Below are 14,648 nucleotides of genomic sequence, written 5' to 3' on the forward strand. Positions count from 1 at the left end.
AAAGCTTACTCCTTTGTGGCTGTTGTTCTCTTGTATGCTCTCATGTCTACAGCCTTAAATTCAAATGGTCTTACCAGGTGCTTCCCAAATATATTAAAGTAAGCTTTCAGAAACAGTGAATATATTTCCTTTTAATATGAGTCCGATTTCTACAAAATCAATTTTGTAACTCTATTTACTACCCTCGCACCGGCTTCACTGTTTTTTCCCCCCAACTTTTGGGAGGTCTTTTGTTATGAGTTACCAGTGAACTAGACTGGAGTTCCTCATTGAGTTGATAAAAGATCACAGCCAGGATAACTTCAAGGGGTAGAGTGGGGATTGCCTATGGTTGAAGGAGTACAATTTCCCTGTAAAATTTAAAACTGAAAACTTAGAACTTGGAAGGCTTGCATAGGGAAAACAGGAATTGATCCTGCCTGAAACTCTCTTGGTTGGCATAGTCTGGCTTTTTGGACCTGCCACTTCTGGAAGGCTGGTGACTTTTTGAAATCTTCATATTGTAGTTACAGTATTGTTAACCAAAGAATTGGTAGGATGGTATTGCTCCGATTTCTGACCGTCTGAAGGTAGGTGGAACTTCCAGCTAGCTATTTCATAGTTTTGAACAATTACTTTCGTTTCAACCATTTCCCATTAAATGTGACTGTGGATGTAGCATTGCTCTGTGTGACAGTAGAAAGCTTAGAAATGCTTTCTAGTCACTTAGAAATGAACGCAGATTTTGGGAGGAAAATAGCAATATAGTCGGAACCTAAACTACTTCAAAAATTCCTTTTAGGTAATTTTGATTGAGTGACTTTTATCATAAAAATTCTTAGGACTGCTGTCACTTCGTAAGATTTCGAGCCTCTGTGTAGCACCTGTTTGCTTAGTGACCTTCTTGCTGTGGTGGCATTTGCTAGAATGTGCTCCATAATGTGAGCTTTTTACAAAACTTGTTTTCAGCAGTATAACCAAAGCATTGCTGCTTGTTTTGACGGGAGGATGGATATGGAATGTGAAAAGTCCTTGCCTGTTTGAACAGAAAGCTCAGCTTGAAAGTGAAAATGATGCCTGCCGATAGCATTTCATTATTAGCCAAATATTTCTAATAAAAGGGCAGTATTTATAAATCCTGTGTTCTTGAAGAACACTAATGCAACCAGCAACAAAAGCAAAGAGGCTAATTAAAGTAAAATTAGGCACTGGCAGTTAATTGACTGAATGTAGGGGAAACCCCCTTCTTTAAGGAGGGGAGGCAGAGTTGTTAAATACTACTAATTCACTTGCCTAGGATTCCCCCCACTGCATTCCAGCGTTGCTGCAGAGCCAGTCTTCTGTGTTACAGGTCTCATACTAATAAATGGAGTGTTTTTTGTAGCATGTAGAGCTCTTTTCATCTATGGACTTGAATGCTTTTAGGAGGTGAGGTAAGTGTGTATGCAGGGTGGTGGTGTATAGCTAATTTGTGTTCGAGTAACCAGCAAGCCAGTGTCAGAATGTTTTCATCCTCGCGTTGAAGGCACATCAGCGTTAACATCAGTGAAGTGGCATTAGGGTTGAAGTTGAAAGGTTGAGGCCAAGCTTTCACTCTTTTGCTTTAGTAAAAACAACTAAGTGACACCCTAATCTAATGAAGAATGTTTGTGCTTCAGAAACTTCAGCACTGAGCTTCTGTGAAAAAGAGCAGAATAAAACAGTGAGTAGATAGTTAAATTCTTAAACTAATATGAAGTTTAAATTCAGTTGTTAATGGTAGAATGTATGAGATGTAATTGATCTAAATGGTTTGCTGTTAAACAGTTAAACCTGAGCCCTCCACAGTCTTATGTATTCTTAGATTGTAAATCAGAATTGGTTTTGATGGTCAAGTCTGTCTTAAGTTTCTTAAAGACAACTGTAGTTGTTGTCACTTAAGTCAGTGATAACCCCTGTGTGTATATAAAAGCATTTTGAGTAAACTGGATGCATCTCTTAAAGAAAAAAGCCTTTCAAGTATATCTGAAAAGTTACGCCATGATGTACTGCGCAAAAGTCCTGGATTTTTTGAAGGCCTTTTTTGTCATCTGGACACTCATCCCTCTCTTTGGGTAACTGATGCCATATTTTTGTTAAGACAGTAATCGAAATGGCATTTCTTCCTTGCAACCCAGGCAATATGTCATGCTATTTCTTTGAATGAGAAGGTAGTATTTGGCTACCCTAATCACTCCAGGAGCAGAAAGAGTGTGCAAACAATGTTTTCCTTCTGCTGGGTGGCTTGTGCTACTCTTCATGTTAAAATTTGTCCTTAGTTGTGCCAGTAAAAATAACTTCAAGCAGAAACAAGAGTGTTTTGGGAAACCAAAAATGCTTTGGTTTAAACAAAACCAATAATAAATCAATGTAATATAAATCGTAATATGAGTCTCCAGATAATGGTATAGCTCTATGAAATATCAGCTATTTTCAGTGCAGTGACTTGACTGAATATGACCGTAGTATCATCATTTAATTATGTTATTGTGAAAGGTGAGAAGAATCCCTGTAATCAAGTTCTGTGCCAGCCATGGTGTGGTGTTGTAGTATGTAACCTTCCTCTCAGTCTTGTTTAGTCTTGAAAAGGTTGTAAGAACCTGTTGTTTTGAATGTTTTTGAGCAGCCCACGCTCCAAGGTTGCTTACATGTATAACGCCAAGGTTGCTTACATGTTTAACGTGAAAACAGATACTGTTTTAATATTTTTGTGATCTTCAAATCCCTCTGCTGCTGCATTAGGTATGCATAAAAGCCTTGTTGGTGAAGAATCTGCGATGAGCAAATGGCTAACGTGCCGAGCCTGTCTGATGTTTTGTCCTGGCTGCTGCCTGTCTCACTTATTCAGCTGTTCTCTTACTATGCAGATAGTGCTCTGCTGCCCTGAGAACGTGCAATTTGTACCCTGAGTTTGCAGGTTCCACCTAATGGTGATAACTTCAAGTCTGTCTACTTAGAGTAAATGTAATTCATTTCATGCTTTTACAGCTGTTAAATTTACTCTAGGTTTGTCATCAGAGAGGTTTTTGCTCAGAGCACTTCTTTCTACCTTAGTTTGGCCATATTTATTAAAAAATTGTTGGAATTATTCATTTGACTTTGAGAAAATAAAGATGCTCACCTGTGGGAGAATCTAAGGCTTACCAGTATTGGGTTATAGGAGTTTTCAGGTTCTTAATTTGCAAAGGCATGTTTTCTAAAGGGTGTGTAACACCTTTGTAGTAAATTCAAACTTGACAACAGACTTTTTTAGGGTATAGGTTGAAAAATATTGCAGTATATATACTATGGATAGCAGACATGGAAGAAGCACTTGAGGAAATACCTATCTGTTTGCAGTTGTGGAATCTCTTCCCCCTTAATGCAGGGAGATAGTATTGTCATTTTGGCCTGCTTGGCACCGAGACAAGCGGAATAGCTTGAATCCATCGTCGTGATGGATTTGTGCTTTTGAGAAGGTATGCTGACAGGAGAAGTTGGATCTGGAGGAGAACAGAAAAGGGATACGAGGACAGTGTGGTGTTTTGTGGCCTTTAAATACTTCTGTTGTTAGTCTGGATGGGGGAGAGAAAAAACAACTTTTAAAATCCCGTGCCAAATCCTTTCCTTTGTTCTACTTGATGTCAGGTTTTTGTGGTGGTGGCTTTTCTGTAGGTTTTTCTGTTTTGAAGCATTATTATTCTGCAACAGATTAGGACGGAAAAGTGAAAATGTTCATACTACAGATGGTAATAATAAAGTGGCAGAAAAGTATTATGGGGGTGTGAATCTCTTCCTTAAAAAGAAGCATATACTCAAAAGGAGAAAGAACTACTGAAAGACAGTGTTGGCATAAGAAAGGCTGAACATGCAATGAATAAATTGAAGAAATCAATTTCTTACGAGCACTGCAGAAGCAATATTACAGGATTTTTTCCAGATCATATTTCATGAGGAGGTAGATTCAAGATTAAAGTCCATAAAGAAGAAAGCCTGAATTATATAATGTGAGAGATAGTGTGATTCTGTAATGTGTGACAACTTGAAAGGTTGCTTCTGCTTTATGTCCTTACTCATTTTTTTAGGCAAGAGTTATCACTGTGCAGTAATAACTCCAGGGCAACTGAGAATAGTCTAAAGAATTTGTCTGGAGTGTCTTAACCTTTTTTTTGGTGATCATTCATCAGTGCATTACAAACAAGAAATATGGCAAACTTTTAACTAAGTGGCTATTGGTACTATGTGGTCACCAAAATTCTTCAGTAATGTGAATTTGTTTGCTAAAACAGAAAAGACTGGTAAAATGTATTGCTGGCATATTTATTTTTTGAAATCTTATTTTGAACTCATGCTGTTCATACTCTATGTACTAGTCTAAACAGATAGACCTTAATGAGTTTCTGCCTTGAAGTCACCTGCATAATATCATGGCTACGTTTGGGGGAATGGGTAAAATCATGTGGGCTCTAGAGTGAGTACAGGATGGTTTAGATTTCCAGCCTTTGGGAAAGGTAGAGGTTGCTAAAGGGATTGGCAGAATGAATGCCAAGATGTTGCCTCAAAAATCGTGGGTGTGTGTAAGAAAGAAGCGGTATGTTGAGGTGCTTGCAGGTGAAGCTGCAGTGTAGTTGAAGAACCAAAGAGGAGGAATATGGCGTAGTCTGCAATCGCAGCTTAAGGAGTTCAGACTGAGAAGTGGAGGAGCCATAGCCAACTAGATTTATTTGAGGCATGAGACAGAATGTTTAGTTATTTTTGCCTGAGATGGCAATAGCTGGAGTTTTAAGGGAAAGAATGAGGCCTTACCTGAGAAAGGCAAAGAGTTGCAATGTAAAATGGCATGTTTGGAGTTGTTACAGAGGTCAGTGTGCTTGAGCTTTTAAGTCTATTTTTCAATTAAGTTGTTCATTACATTTGAGTAATAAATACTCGAGAATCACGAGTAGCGGCGGGGAGCAGCTGAATAAAAGAATATGAAAGGAATGAAGAAAATCTTTCTTGGTGGGAGAAGTCAGTGAGCACTTCCAGGATTGTGGTTACTGTTCCAACCTAAGCCAAATGAATGATTGACTCCAAAGCCTCAACCTGCTTTAAGCTAGTTTTTCAAGGAAATGTTTTTTTATATTCTGCTACTAAATGCTATGAAGACCTTTGAAACTTGTTTTCTTTTGCATGAAGAGCTTGAAAAAGTAACCTAGGTTTTGCTTAAGTTCAAGTGTTGATTTGAACCCCATTGTAATTTAATGTATTACAAACTAGTATTTGAAATAGAATCAATGTTGACCTATCAGTTTGTTTACTTATTTCTCAGAAAAATGGAGGAGATTGCGGGGGGGGGGGGGAGACAGAGGGATAGTAAAGGCATGCACAGGCCTTTCTTTGAGCTTGTTGGTTGTGATTAAGGGGGATATTGGTGGTGCGTAAGTTAAAGGTGAACATTGAACAGTGTAAAGGTGAACTTGTAGCAGAAGACGTTGTTTGCCTAGAGTTGGGACTTGGCTCTTGTTTGTTGAGGGGGGAAAGCTGCAGTAAAGAAGGTGAAATGACTGAAGTTCTTGTTAGCCTTTTCAGCTGGAAATTACAATGCCATTTGTGATTTTTGTGCTTTTTCAGCTTTTTTAAAACTGTTGTAAACTTGTTATTTTTATTATTATATAGGTACATATTATACAGATATTATCGTATAGATGCTTAGGGACACGGTTTAGTGGTGGACTTGGCAGTGTTAGGTTAACGGTTGGACTCGATGATCTTAAATGTCCTTTCCAACCTAAATGATCCTGTGATTCTATAAATGGGAGCTAATATCAAAACCCAAAACGTAACAGGCTTCCCCCTGAAAATTGAACTAGTAATCTGAGAAAGCATTGCTTTTGGTGCTCTGCACATTCAGGGATCACAGCAGGAGAAGAGAGAAGCTGTTTTGAAGAAAGTAGGATGGTAACTGCAAGATGTGGGATTAAACTAAGCAATGAACAAGGAGGGGAGTTAGGTTGTTGGGAAGTGCAAGATGTATTAACTGGGATGGTCTGTTACATGTATTGGGTGTATTTCTTGAGTTGTTGGGTAGCATGAGGCCAAGATGGTGATAGCTGCAGTTGGTACGTACTGCTGGCAGGATTGCTGGCATTTCTGTTGTGTTTGTAGGCAGAATATAAGGCAGAAGCTATGGTCAGCCCAGTACAGAATAAGCTCATTGGAAATCAGCTGTTCTTAAGCACATGTATTAAAGCCTCAATCTTGAGTTAACCAATTTCTTAAATTTATGTGTAATGTTTAGTGTACACTGAAATAGAGCGTGTTGGGTATCCTGTAGACAATGATGTAGTTGATGAGAATTTATTAGTGTGATTAACTAGGAACAAACTGCAGGTTTTCTTGTGCTGAATCCTTGCTTATATTCCATCTTACATGGAGCAGTGAAACGAAGCTGACCCACAAGACTGGATTCTGTGATAATGCTAACATTTTCTCTCCAGAAGACATCACTCCTGGCACTACTAAAAATACTGCTGTGGTGTTTGATGCCATGAAGTTACTGGATTTTTCTTGTCCTCCAGGTGACTCTGTGGGTTCTGTGAGCTGCCGTACTGGGGTGATCTGAGTCACAACCCCCTTCTCGCCCTGTGTTCCCCTTCACCCCCTTCTCTCCTATCTAAAGGGAGCCTCTGGCTTTCCGTGTGGAAGCGTATAAAAACAAATGTTATAATTTAGTAATTCTCACCTTATGCGGTGCAATGCTTGATCAGTTGATTACATGGTGGCATTCCTACTGCGGAGGGATAAGTACAGAGGAGTTTGTTTATGCTTCAAACACCCTTATGTGGCATTTTAGGGGAACGCGAGACCCTCCAAAGCTCTGAATTGGGACAGTTAAAATCTTTCAGCACTCTTGTTCTGGAGCTTTCTTCAAGCATAGGTGTACGGTGCTTTCTTCTGTTATATTTGATTTGCTTTTAAGCTTTGGTTAAGCTGAATCACTAGAAGAATAATTATAAATTAGTATTAGACTTGTCTATGGAGTTGATTTTGTTTACATTGGAGAATGTTCTGTATGAAAGGAAGTTGATTTTTCTGTACAATGATGTGAAAAGGGTTGGAAGTTCTGAAATGCTTATATAAAACTTGAGAAAGTAGCAGGTAATTCCTTATTCTTCTGAGTGTGTGACATGGATCTCCTATGTGATTTTCCTAGAATGTAGCATCTTTTTGGTCTCGGTTTGATTATTTAGGACCAACTTCTTTACTGGTGTGCTTCAGTTCAGTGTAGAACAGCTTTGGAAATACGGGATTTATCTTTCCATGTGTATTACACAACTATTGGAGTTCATGATCATCTTTACAGGGAAGAGGTGGTATGCCCAGTAAAAATAATTTTGACTTTTTAAACCGGACCTCAGTTTGGTTGTCTGAGCTTACTTAGTCTGGAGCCATTCGGTGTTTTACTTGAATATCTGCGAATGATGTCTGGTTGAGCAGTGAAAGACTTCCCTGGAGTATGTGCTTAGGATCTTACAGACTTCTGTGGATAGTATTTTGCTCTAAAGTTTGTAGGGTAACATGGGCAATGTATTATTTTTTCTCAAAATGTGGTGTTATGTCATGTGCAATTCTAACTAAAGGCCAAAAATATAGGTGCGTGATGGATCTGAAGCTGAGTGTTGGAAACTCTTCCCTTAAGAAAGGAATGTGCAGAATTCAGCTCAAGGTGAAACTTCACAGGCGATGCCTCTCAACAGTGAGATCCCTGAGTTGTGAGAGCATTGGATCAGATGTGTGCAGCTATTGCCAATATAAATTGTTGATCGTGGGTGTATAACATAACATCAGCTGTGATTTTACAGGCTGTTTCTAACAACAGCGCTTACCCAGTGGCTTGCTTATGTTGCATTTTCTTCTGAACACTATGCTGGGATGTACCCAATGGCTCTGTTCTATGTATTTTAAAGAGTTTGAATTTATTATCACATTTGGAGTTCATTTTTACTTGGCAAACTGAATTTCTGCTGCTAGAATAGTTTTGTGACTTCCAGACCATGCTGTACCCTGATCTGCCGGTGGTGAGTAAGTTGGAGAGATTGTTTGTTAAATTGTTGTCATTGAAAGCTGTTAAGGATCGATCTATAATAAATTCTTTATAAATTGAATGTGTTTTAATACCTTTATGGAAAGCAGTTTGCTTTAGCTGCTGTTTTTGCTTTGGAAATATCCATTGTCTTCTGTAAACCAGAAGTTTCAAGTAATAGACATCAATACTAGTTATCAAGGGTGGTTGTGAGGGGGGGAAATAAGAAATCAATGAATTATAGAATTCCTGGAACTGCTGGAAAATAGAAGAATTTGAGTGTTGCAACGAATGTAAATAATCTGTCATAGTAAAGATTAATTGTTGCCAGTCTAAAAGCTAAATTTATTTTGTGTGTATGAATGGTTATAAATATAAGTATGCTCTATGAAGACTAAGTGAAACAAAATGCAGTTTGTTTTTGAAATGTCTCGAATCTGCAAGCTGAGTGAGATTGGTGTTCTTTGAGTGCATGCCAAGGAAAAAAGGAAGGTTATTAATAAAAATAATAAAACCCCAAGTTCTTTCAGTTCAATTACACCAAACTGTATACTTAGGCTGGGATCAGAGCCTTTGTGCACTGTTTGAGCATAGTAACCACTAGAACCTTTTTCTCTCATCATGTGTCTGTTTTACAGCACTAGTAAGTGATGAAGCATTACTGCTCAGTCCACGTTGTTCAAAACCATACTGACGGTGCAGTGCTTCCTCCTTAGGAGTAAGCTGGCATATGCCAGCTGGGCAGCTTTCAAAGTGATGAAATATCAAGATGATGTTGCAGGGTTGTGTGGATGTTCAGAACTCAGAGGCTTGAGAGAAAAGAGAAAGCATTGCAGGCTTCTGCTTAAAGAGAAGCAGGATGGGAGGTTGTGTTAGGCATGGGGTTGTTCTAAGTACAAATGCTGATTCATGGCATTTTCAAAGCTTTCAGGATGGCCACTGCTGTCTGAGGAATTGAACAGAGCCTTTATGGAGAGAGGTGGAGATGAAAGTCAACATTTCACATAAACAATTCAGTGTTTTATAGGAAAAGAGATGCAATTACTATCAAAAAATACAGTTTACTATGAAGAATGAAAGTAAATTCTGGAATTTGTGCTTTATGCTTATCATCATTAAATTCTGTTTAAAAACAGGTGGTAACTGAACTTGGGGCTAGTTTTCCTAATTGCTGAGGAACTCCACTATTTATTTATTTATTTTCCCATTCAGTATTTTTGTGTGTGTGTGTTTGGAGATGAAAATATATTAAGCTTTCGATCTTTGTAAGCTTTTCAGATGCAGGCAGGTTTCAAGAGATTTGCACTTCTCCCCCTACTGTGTGAGCAGGATGACTGGGTGAAGGTGCTTACCTAGAGGCTAAGTGGATCTTCAGGCTTGACTGAGATGGATGTTGTGTCTCAACAGACCACCTACTACTTGCTTTTGCTGCTGAGATACCCAGACTAGTCTATGATCAGGATTTTCTGCTGCTATTATTCAAGGAATGGATTGAAACTGGAGAACACCATACAGTGTATTTGGAAAGCTGTGAAGTGAAAAAAAAACTTTGTGTGGGCTCTTCAAGGATGTCTGTAGGCAGCAATATATAAAAAATTGCTGGCTGAGGTTCAAACTGATGTTTTCAGATTAAACATGAATTTTTTATCTGAATCTGTTAAGGAGCTATCCCTCTTCTTTCCATAAGGCTTCTGTCTGTAGTTGTTAAACCTGCTTTCTTGTTATCCCCTGAGTTGGTGAGGAGGGAGTATAGCCTGTTAGAAGAACAGTTCCTGCTCAGCTGCTCTGAACAACCGGCCTGGCTGTACACTGTTGTGTCCTGATTGTCACATGCATCAGCTGGTGCCCTGCGATCTCCGAATGGGGCAGGAGGATGTAGTGGGAAAGGATCCCTTGTGGTTTGTAACTTCTGAGGGGTTCAGCAGAACACCTGGGCTATTTTTCAAGGGAAATCCTATGCCATTACTAAATCCAAAACAGTAGGATGAGACAGCCTTCTAGGTATTAGTGTATTGAAAGATAAATCCTTGGAACAGTGGAGTATTTCCAAAATTTCATTGCTACTGATCTGGAGAAGAGATTCAGATAGTGGATGGGAGGTGGCCGGGTTTGAGGACTTGCGTCACTTCACCTCTTGGCTTCCTTGTGTGGTTTAACAGTTCCCATCTCAAACTTTCAACTTTTCCTTACCGGTGTCTTTGTAACATGGAATAAATAGCTATGTACTTGTTCTGCGTGCAGCTTGAGGCCTGTAGTAATGGTTTCCTCCTAGAAAGGGACTGCTACTGTTTGGGGATGCTAAAGCTTGCAGGGAGCTGTTTCTTTGAGGTTAACTTTACTCCTGATCCTTTGTGCTCTACTGGGGAGGAAAGGTGGCTCCTGGTTCTGTCTCCTGCTGGTACAGAAATCCCTGTTGCAGTAGAGGAAAATAGAGGAGAAATGTTGCCACGGGAGCCAAGGCTGGCTGTCCTGATCTTCCTTGTTGTCAGACAACTGGTGTCATACAAATGTGTACAATTGTCTGTAGAGGTGCAGACTGTGCAGACGTGAGACTGAGATGTAAGCTGGTCTGGTGGAATGGTATGTGTAGGTAAAGAAGAAACCTGGTACCTGTGACTCGCGATTTTGGGAGGAACGTATTTATTAAGGCAATGGTTTCTTTTGTGAGTCTTATTTGGGGTTGAAGGCAACTGAAGTGGAAGATGGATGGCTCTAACTAGTAGTTTGAACAGTTGACCAGACTACTTCAAACTAGCCTCTCTGAAAATGCTGGCGTTAAAGCAGATGATGATGACAACCTAAGTAGAAAGCTGAACTATGATCCTCTTTGCCTAAAGCTTTGCTAATTCTTACTGAGCGCTGGTTTTGTCCTGCCGCCATCACTGGAGCATCCGAATGCTGTGCAGTAGCGTATTAAGTGATGTCATTAACATCTGTCCAGGGTAGATCGCAGACAGGGAAGTCTAAGGGATTAAATGTTGTCTAATAAAAGCTCATGTCTTCATTGAGATAAATACATACATCCTGCAAGTATGAAAGCGCCATGTGGATACTCAGATACTAGAAAGAGCAAACAGTTATCTCCTTATTTTCCAAACTCTGAAGGAGCTTCTCTGAAATACTCATGTTTAAAGTACTTGCTAGAGCTCTCAAGCTGTCCCATCTCTTGAATGTTTTGAGGCTTGAAGGCTTATATTCTAAATTCAGTTTTGAGAATTATATCTGTTTCTTGAACAGAAGTGTCTGCAGTTTGATATGTAATAAAAATTAGTTATCACCTTGTTATGAGGTTGTTACAGGTTTTTTTTGAAGGCCGCACCGCAAAGAAATGGGGCTCTGTAGCTCCCGTGGCCGAGCGTGTAAGGATCGAAGGGAGGTCTCGAGGCTGGGGGGCTTCACAACTCTTCCGCTGCGTTGAGCAAATTTCAGCCTCTTCAGCTTAGGGTGGCCGCTGCTGCGCTGCCTGCAGGCGCTGTCCAGACAGGGTTTCCTTTCCCTGTGAAGTGAAAGGCTGTGAGAGCATCTGCGCCGGCAGAGCTTGAGCTTCAGGAATTGTTTAATCAACAGCTGCCCCGATGAAGTGACAACATGCGAGAGAGCTTTTAAAAATTCATTTCCCCCTGGGGACAATAGGGCGGTAGGGAGAAGCGTGCCCCGAGGTGGAGGGAGGGGCCCTTTGCTCCGGCGCCTGCCTCCCTGCAGCCCGGCCGTAGGGAGCAGGAGTCGCCGGGAGCAGCGGGCAGACCGCGATGAGAATACGTGACTAGAAGAGGCGGAGGGACAGGCGGCGGGAGCGCGGGGCCCGGCCGCGGTCGGCGCCCGGTGGCGCGGTAGCCGCGCTCCTCCCGCCTGCCGGGGCTGGCGAGCGGGCCGCGGGCCGGCGGCGCTGCGCGGCCGCGGGGGGGGAGGGAGCCGGGCCTCCCGCCGAGGGGCCGCGCTCCCGCCGCCGTCTCGCTGCGGGCGCGCTCCGAGGAGCCCCGGCACCGTCCGGCAGCCGGCGCGGCCCCGCCCCCTCCCGGCCGCGCGCGCCGCCGGGAGCACCGGGGGGAGGCGCGCACCCCCCCCTTCCCGGCGGGGGAGCGGCGGGCGGTCTGACCCTCTGCTCTGCCCGCAGATGGCCGGGTGCGTGTCCAGGGTGGAGCTGTCGGTGTCTTGCCGGAGCCTCCTCGACAGGGATCTGGGCTCCAGGTCGGATCCCCTCTGTGTCTTGCTCCAGGATGTGGGCGGCGGCCAGTGGGCTGAGGTAAGAGCGGCTGTCAGCCCCCGCTTTGACGTCGGGTGCAAACACACTGGGTTTTCCCCGTTTCCGTCCCGCTGGTTTTCCCAGCGGGTGCATGATATGTTTAATTCAGGTTTGCATTCAACGAGCAGCCCCCGATGCCCACGCTCAAACTCTGTTTGGAGTTTTACATTCATTGATTTCGTTAATTGCTCATATGTTTGCTTAGAGTCGCATCAGGACATTCGTTTGCCTGTTACGATATGGCCTGTCCTCTTTCCTTTACCCCAGAGCATGCAGTCCAGAATAACAGTGTTTCACCAGCCTTTTTCCCCCTAATTTTCAGAATTTTTCCATACGCTAACGTTTATTATCCGATGCAATTTCCTTTCTTGGTGAGCCGTTCGTTGGTCAGCCTGGCAGCAGTGGCCTGGTTTGTTGCTGAGCAGGAAGCACAGTCCGGGGTGTGTAGCCCGGCTGGTGCCTGTGTTCGACCAGCACAGAGGCCCAGGAGCGCAGATTAAAAGCTGTGTGGGAGAAAGTGTGGTTCTTACTCATCATCAACAGCTTTGTTTCTGTGTTTGTCCAGCTAGATCGCACAGAGAGGATCAAGAACTGCCAAAACCCCGAATTCTGCAAGAAACTGGTTGTGGACTACTACTTTGAGAAAGTGCAGAAGCTGAAATTCGGCGTGTATGATATCGATAACAAGTCCTTTGATTTAAATGATGATGACTACCTTGGAGGGATTGAGTGCACGCTGGGACAGGTATGCATAGGGGCATGTTAAGTGATCTACAAAGTAGCAGCAAGCGCTGGGTTTATTATGAAAAATGGGGTGAAAAACTGCTTTATCAAAGGCTTTGACACATTCAAATTTGAAAACATCTTGTTGAACAGGTTAGTTTGCATTACTGTGGAACATAGTTAGAAAAATCATTGTGTCAGTCACAATGTGAAGGTTAGAAATACACATAGTTTGCTATAAATTGCCTTAACTTAGGAGGCGCTTGTAGCACTAAAGGCAGTCTGGGAGTAAGGAAGGCATGGTGCTTGGAGAGGTCTAATGGAGTTTCCTTTGCACAAAGTGATCATCAGGCAGTAAATTTGGGGAAATAAGGCTATTTGAGATTATGTATTCATTTCCTGAGGAGGGGTTTGTATAGCTAGGTAGGAGAAGAAAAGTGGGGCTTATGTTATTAAAGAAAAACTTGATAAATTAATCTTTTCTGTTTTATAAGAGCTTTTTGACTACTTGTGATGAAAATGCCTCTTGTGTCTCAGGAGTAGCAAAAATAGGAGGCTAAAGTTAAGTTTGGAGACATGTTAGTGGGTACTGTTTTGTGGATAGTGAGAGAAGATAATTTTCAGACTGTTCAGCCATTCAGGAGCACAAACTCTGATGGCTGTTGCTGTTGGAAATGCATTTAAATTCTTTTAGATCTTTCAGGAGAGTTTGAAAATTTTGCTCCTGTAGAGTAATTCTTTGCTCTTTGTCTAACTTGATATTTATATTATTTGTCCTTTAACATTAGGTTGTGTCCAGCTTGGTGTTCACTCGACCACTGGAATTGGAGCAGGGAAAGCCAGCAGGAAAGGGCACCATTACGGTAAATAAGGTTTTTGTGTGGGAAGAAATGGTTTCTCATTCTTTCATATGTTGTCTGGGACAAAGTAACATCTCTGTTTTTCTGTCAGTGTATCTTCAAATGCTACATGTGTACAGGAAAGATAGATATTTGTAACTACAGTTTCTTTAATGGACAAGGTATGAGCAAAACTCTGTGGGGTTTCTTGTTTAGTTTGTTTTGTTTTTTTTTTTTAAATTTTCGTGGCACAGATTTCAGCAGAGGAGATTAAAGATACCAGGGTTGTGTACTTGGAAATTGAAGCCCGAAACTTGGAAAAAAAGGTATTGATTTTTAAAAATTATATTGCATGCTTCTGCCATATTTACAGTTAGTGCCTTTTGGCCAGGAATCTCTCTGTATTTGCAGACATTCAACTAAGCTAGGTAATCCATGTATGAAACAAGGCTCACTGTGTTTCGTTACTTACAGCGAAGTAAACTGGAGATAAAATTTCATGTTGAAAACCAAAATGTCAAACCAGAAGCTCAACCACCAGGTTTAGGTTTTGGGGGATTATTTTGGCTTTGGAATATTCTGTATATTAATACAGTTCAGTTACATAATTGTGTCTGACGAATATTGTAGCTATGAACTGAGCTTTCTGTAATGTTATTAAGGAAGAAAAGGTGGAAATTTAGGTATGCTGCCTTGATGTTATTTTAAGCCAAAGACCAGTCCAGGGATTTAGTGACCTCATTGTTCAGTCAGCAAAATGATGTGATTTATAGTGACAAAAATGGACTGAAGCGGCTGTCTT

At 41.4% G+C, this 14,648-nt stretch overlaps 1 protein-coding gene across 5 annotated transcripts in view; it reads left to right on the forward strand.

Annotated features, from left to right (window-relative positions):
- The window catches only part of CPNE1 (copine 1), a 44,303-nt gene that overhangs the window by 15,356 nt on the left and 14,299 nt on the right, over positions 1 to 14,648 (forward strand). For all 5 annotated transcript variants that reach the window (XM_072879352.1, XM_072879355.1, XM_072879353.1 and 2 more), the window contains 4 exons: positions 12,156 to 12,284; positions 12,850 to 13,029; positions 13,796 to 13,870; positions 14,101 to 14,172. In XM_072879352.1, the coding sequence (XP_072735453.1) occupies positions 12,156 to 12,284; positions 12,850 to 13,029; positions 13,796 to 13,870; positions 14,101 to 14,172 (456 nt within the window). The remainder of the gene's footprint in view (positions 1 to 12,155; positions 12,285 to 12,849; positions 13,030 to 13,795; positions 13,871 to 14,100; positions 14,173 to 14,648) is intronic.

Source organism: Ciconia boyciana, chromosome 14 (genome assembly GCF_034638445.1).
Source record: "Ciconia boyciana chromosome 14, ASM3463844v1, whole genome shotgun sequence".
NCBI classification, from domain to species: Eukaryota; Metazoa; Chordata; class Aves; order Ciconiiformes; family Ciconiidae; genus Ciconia; species Ciconia boyciana.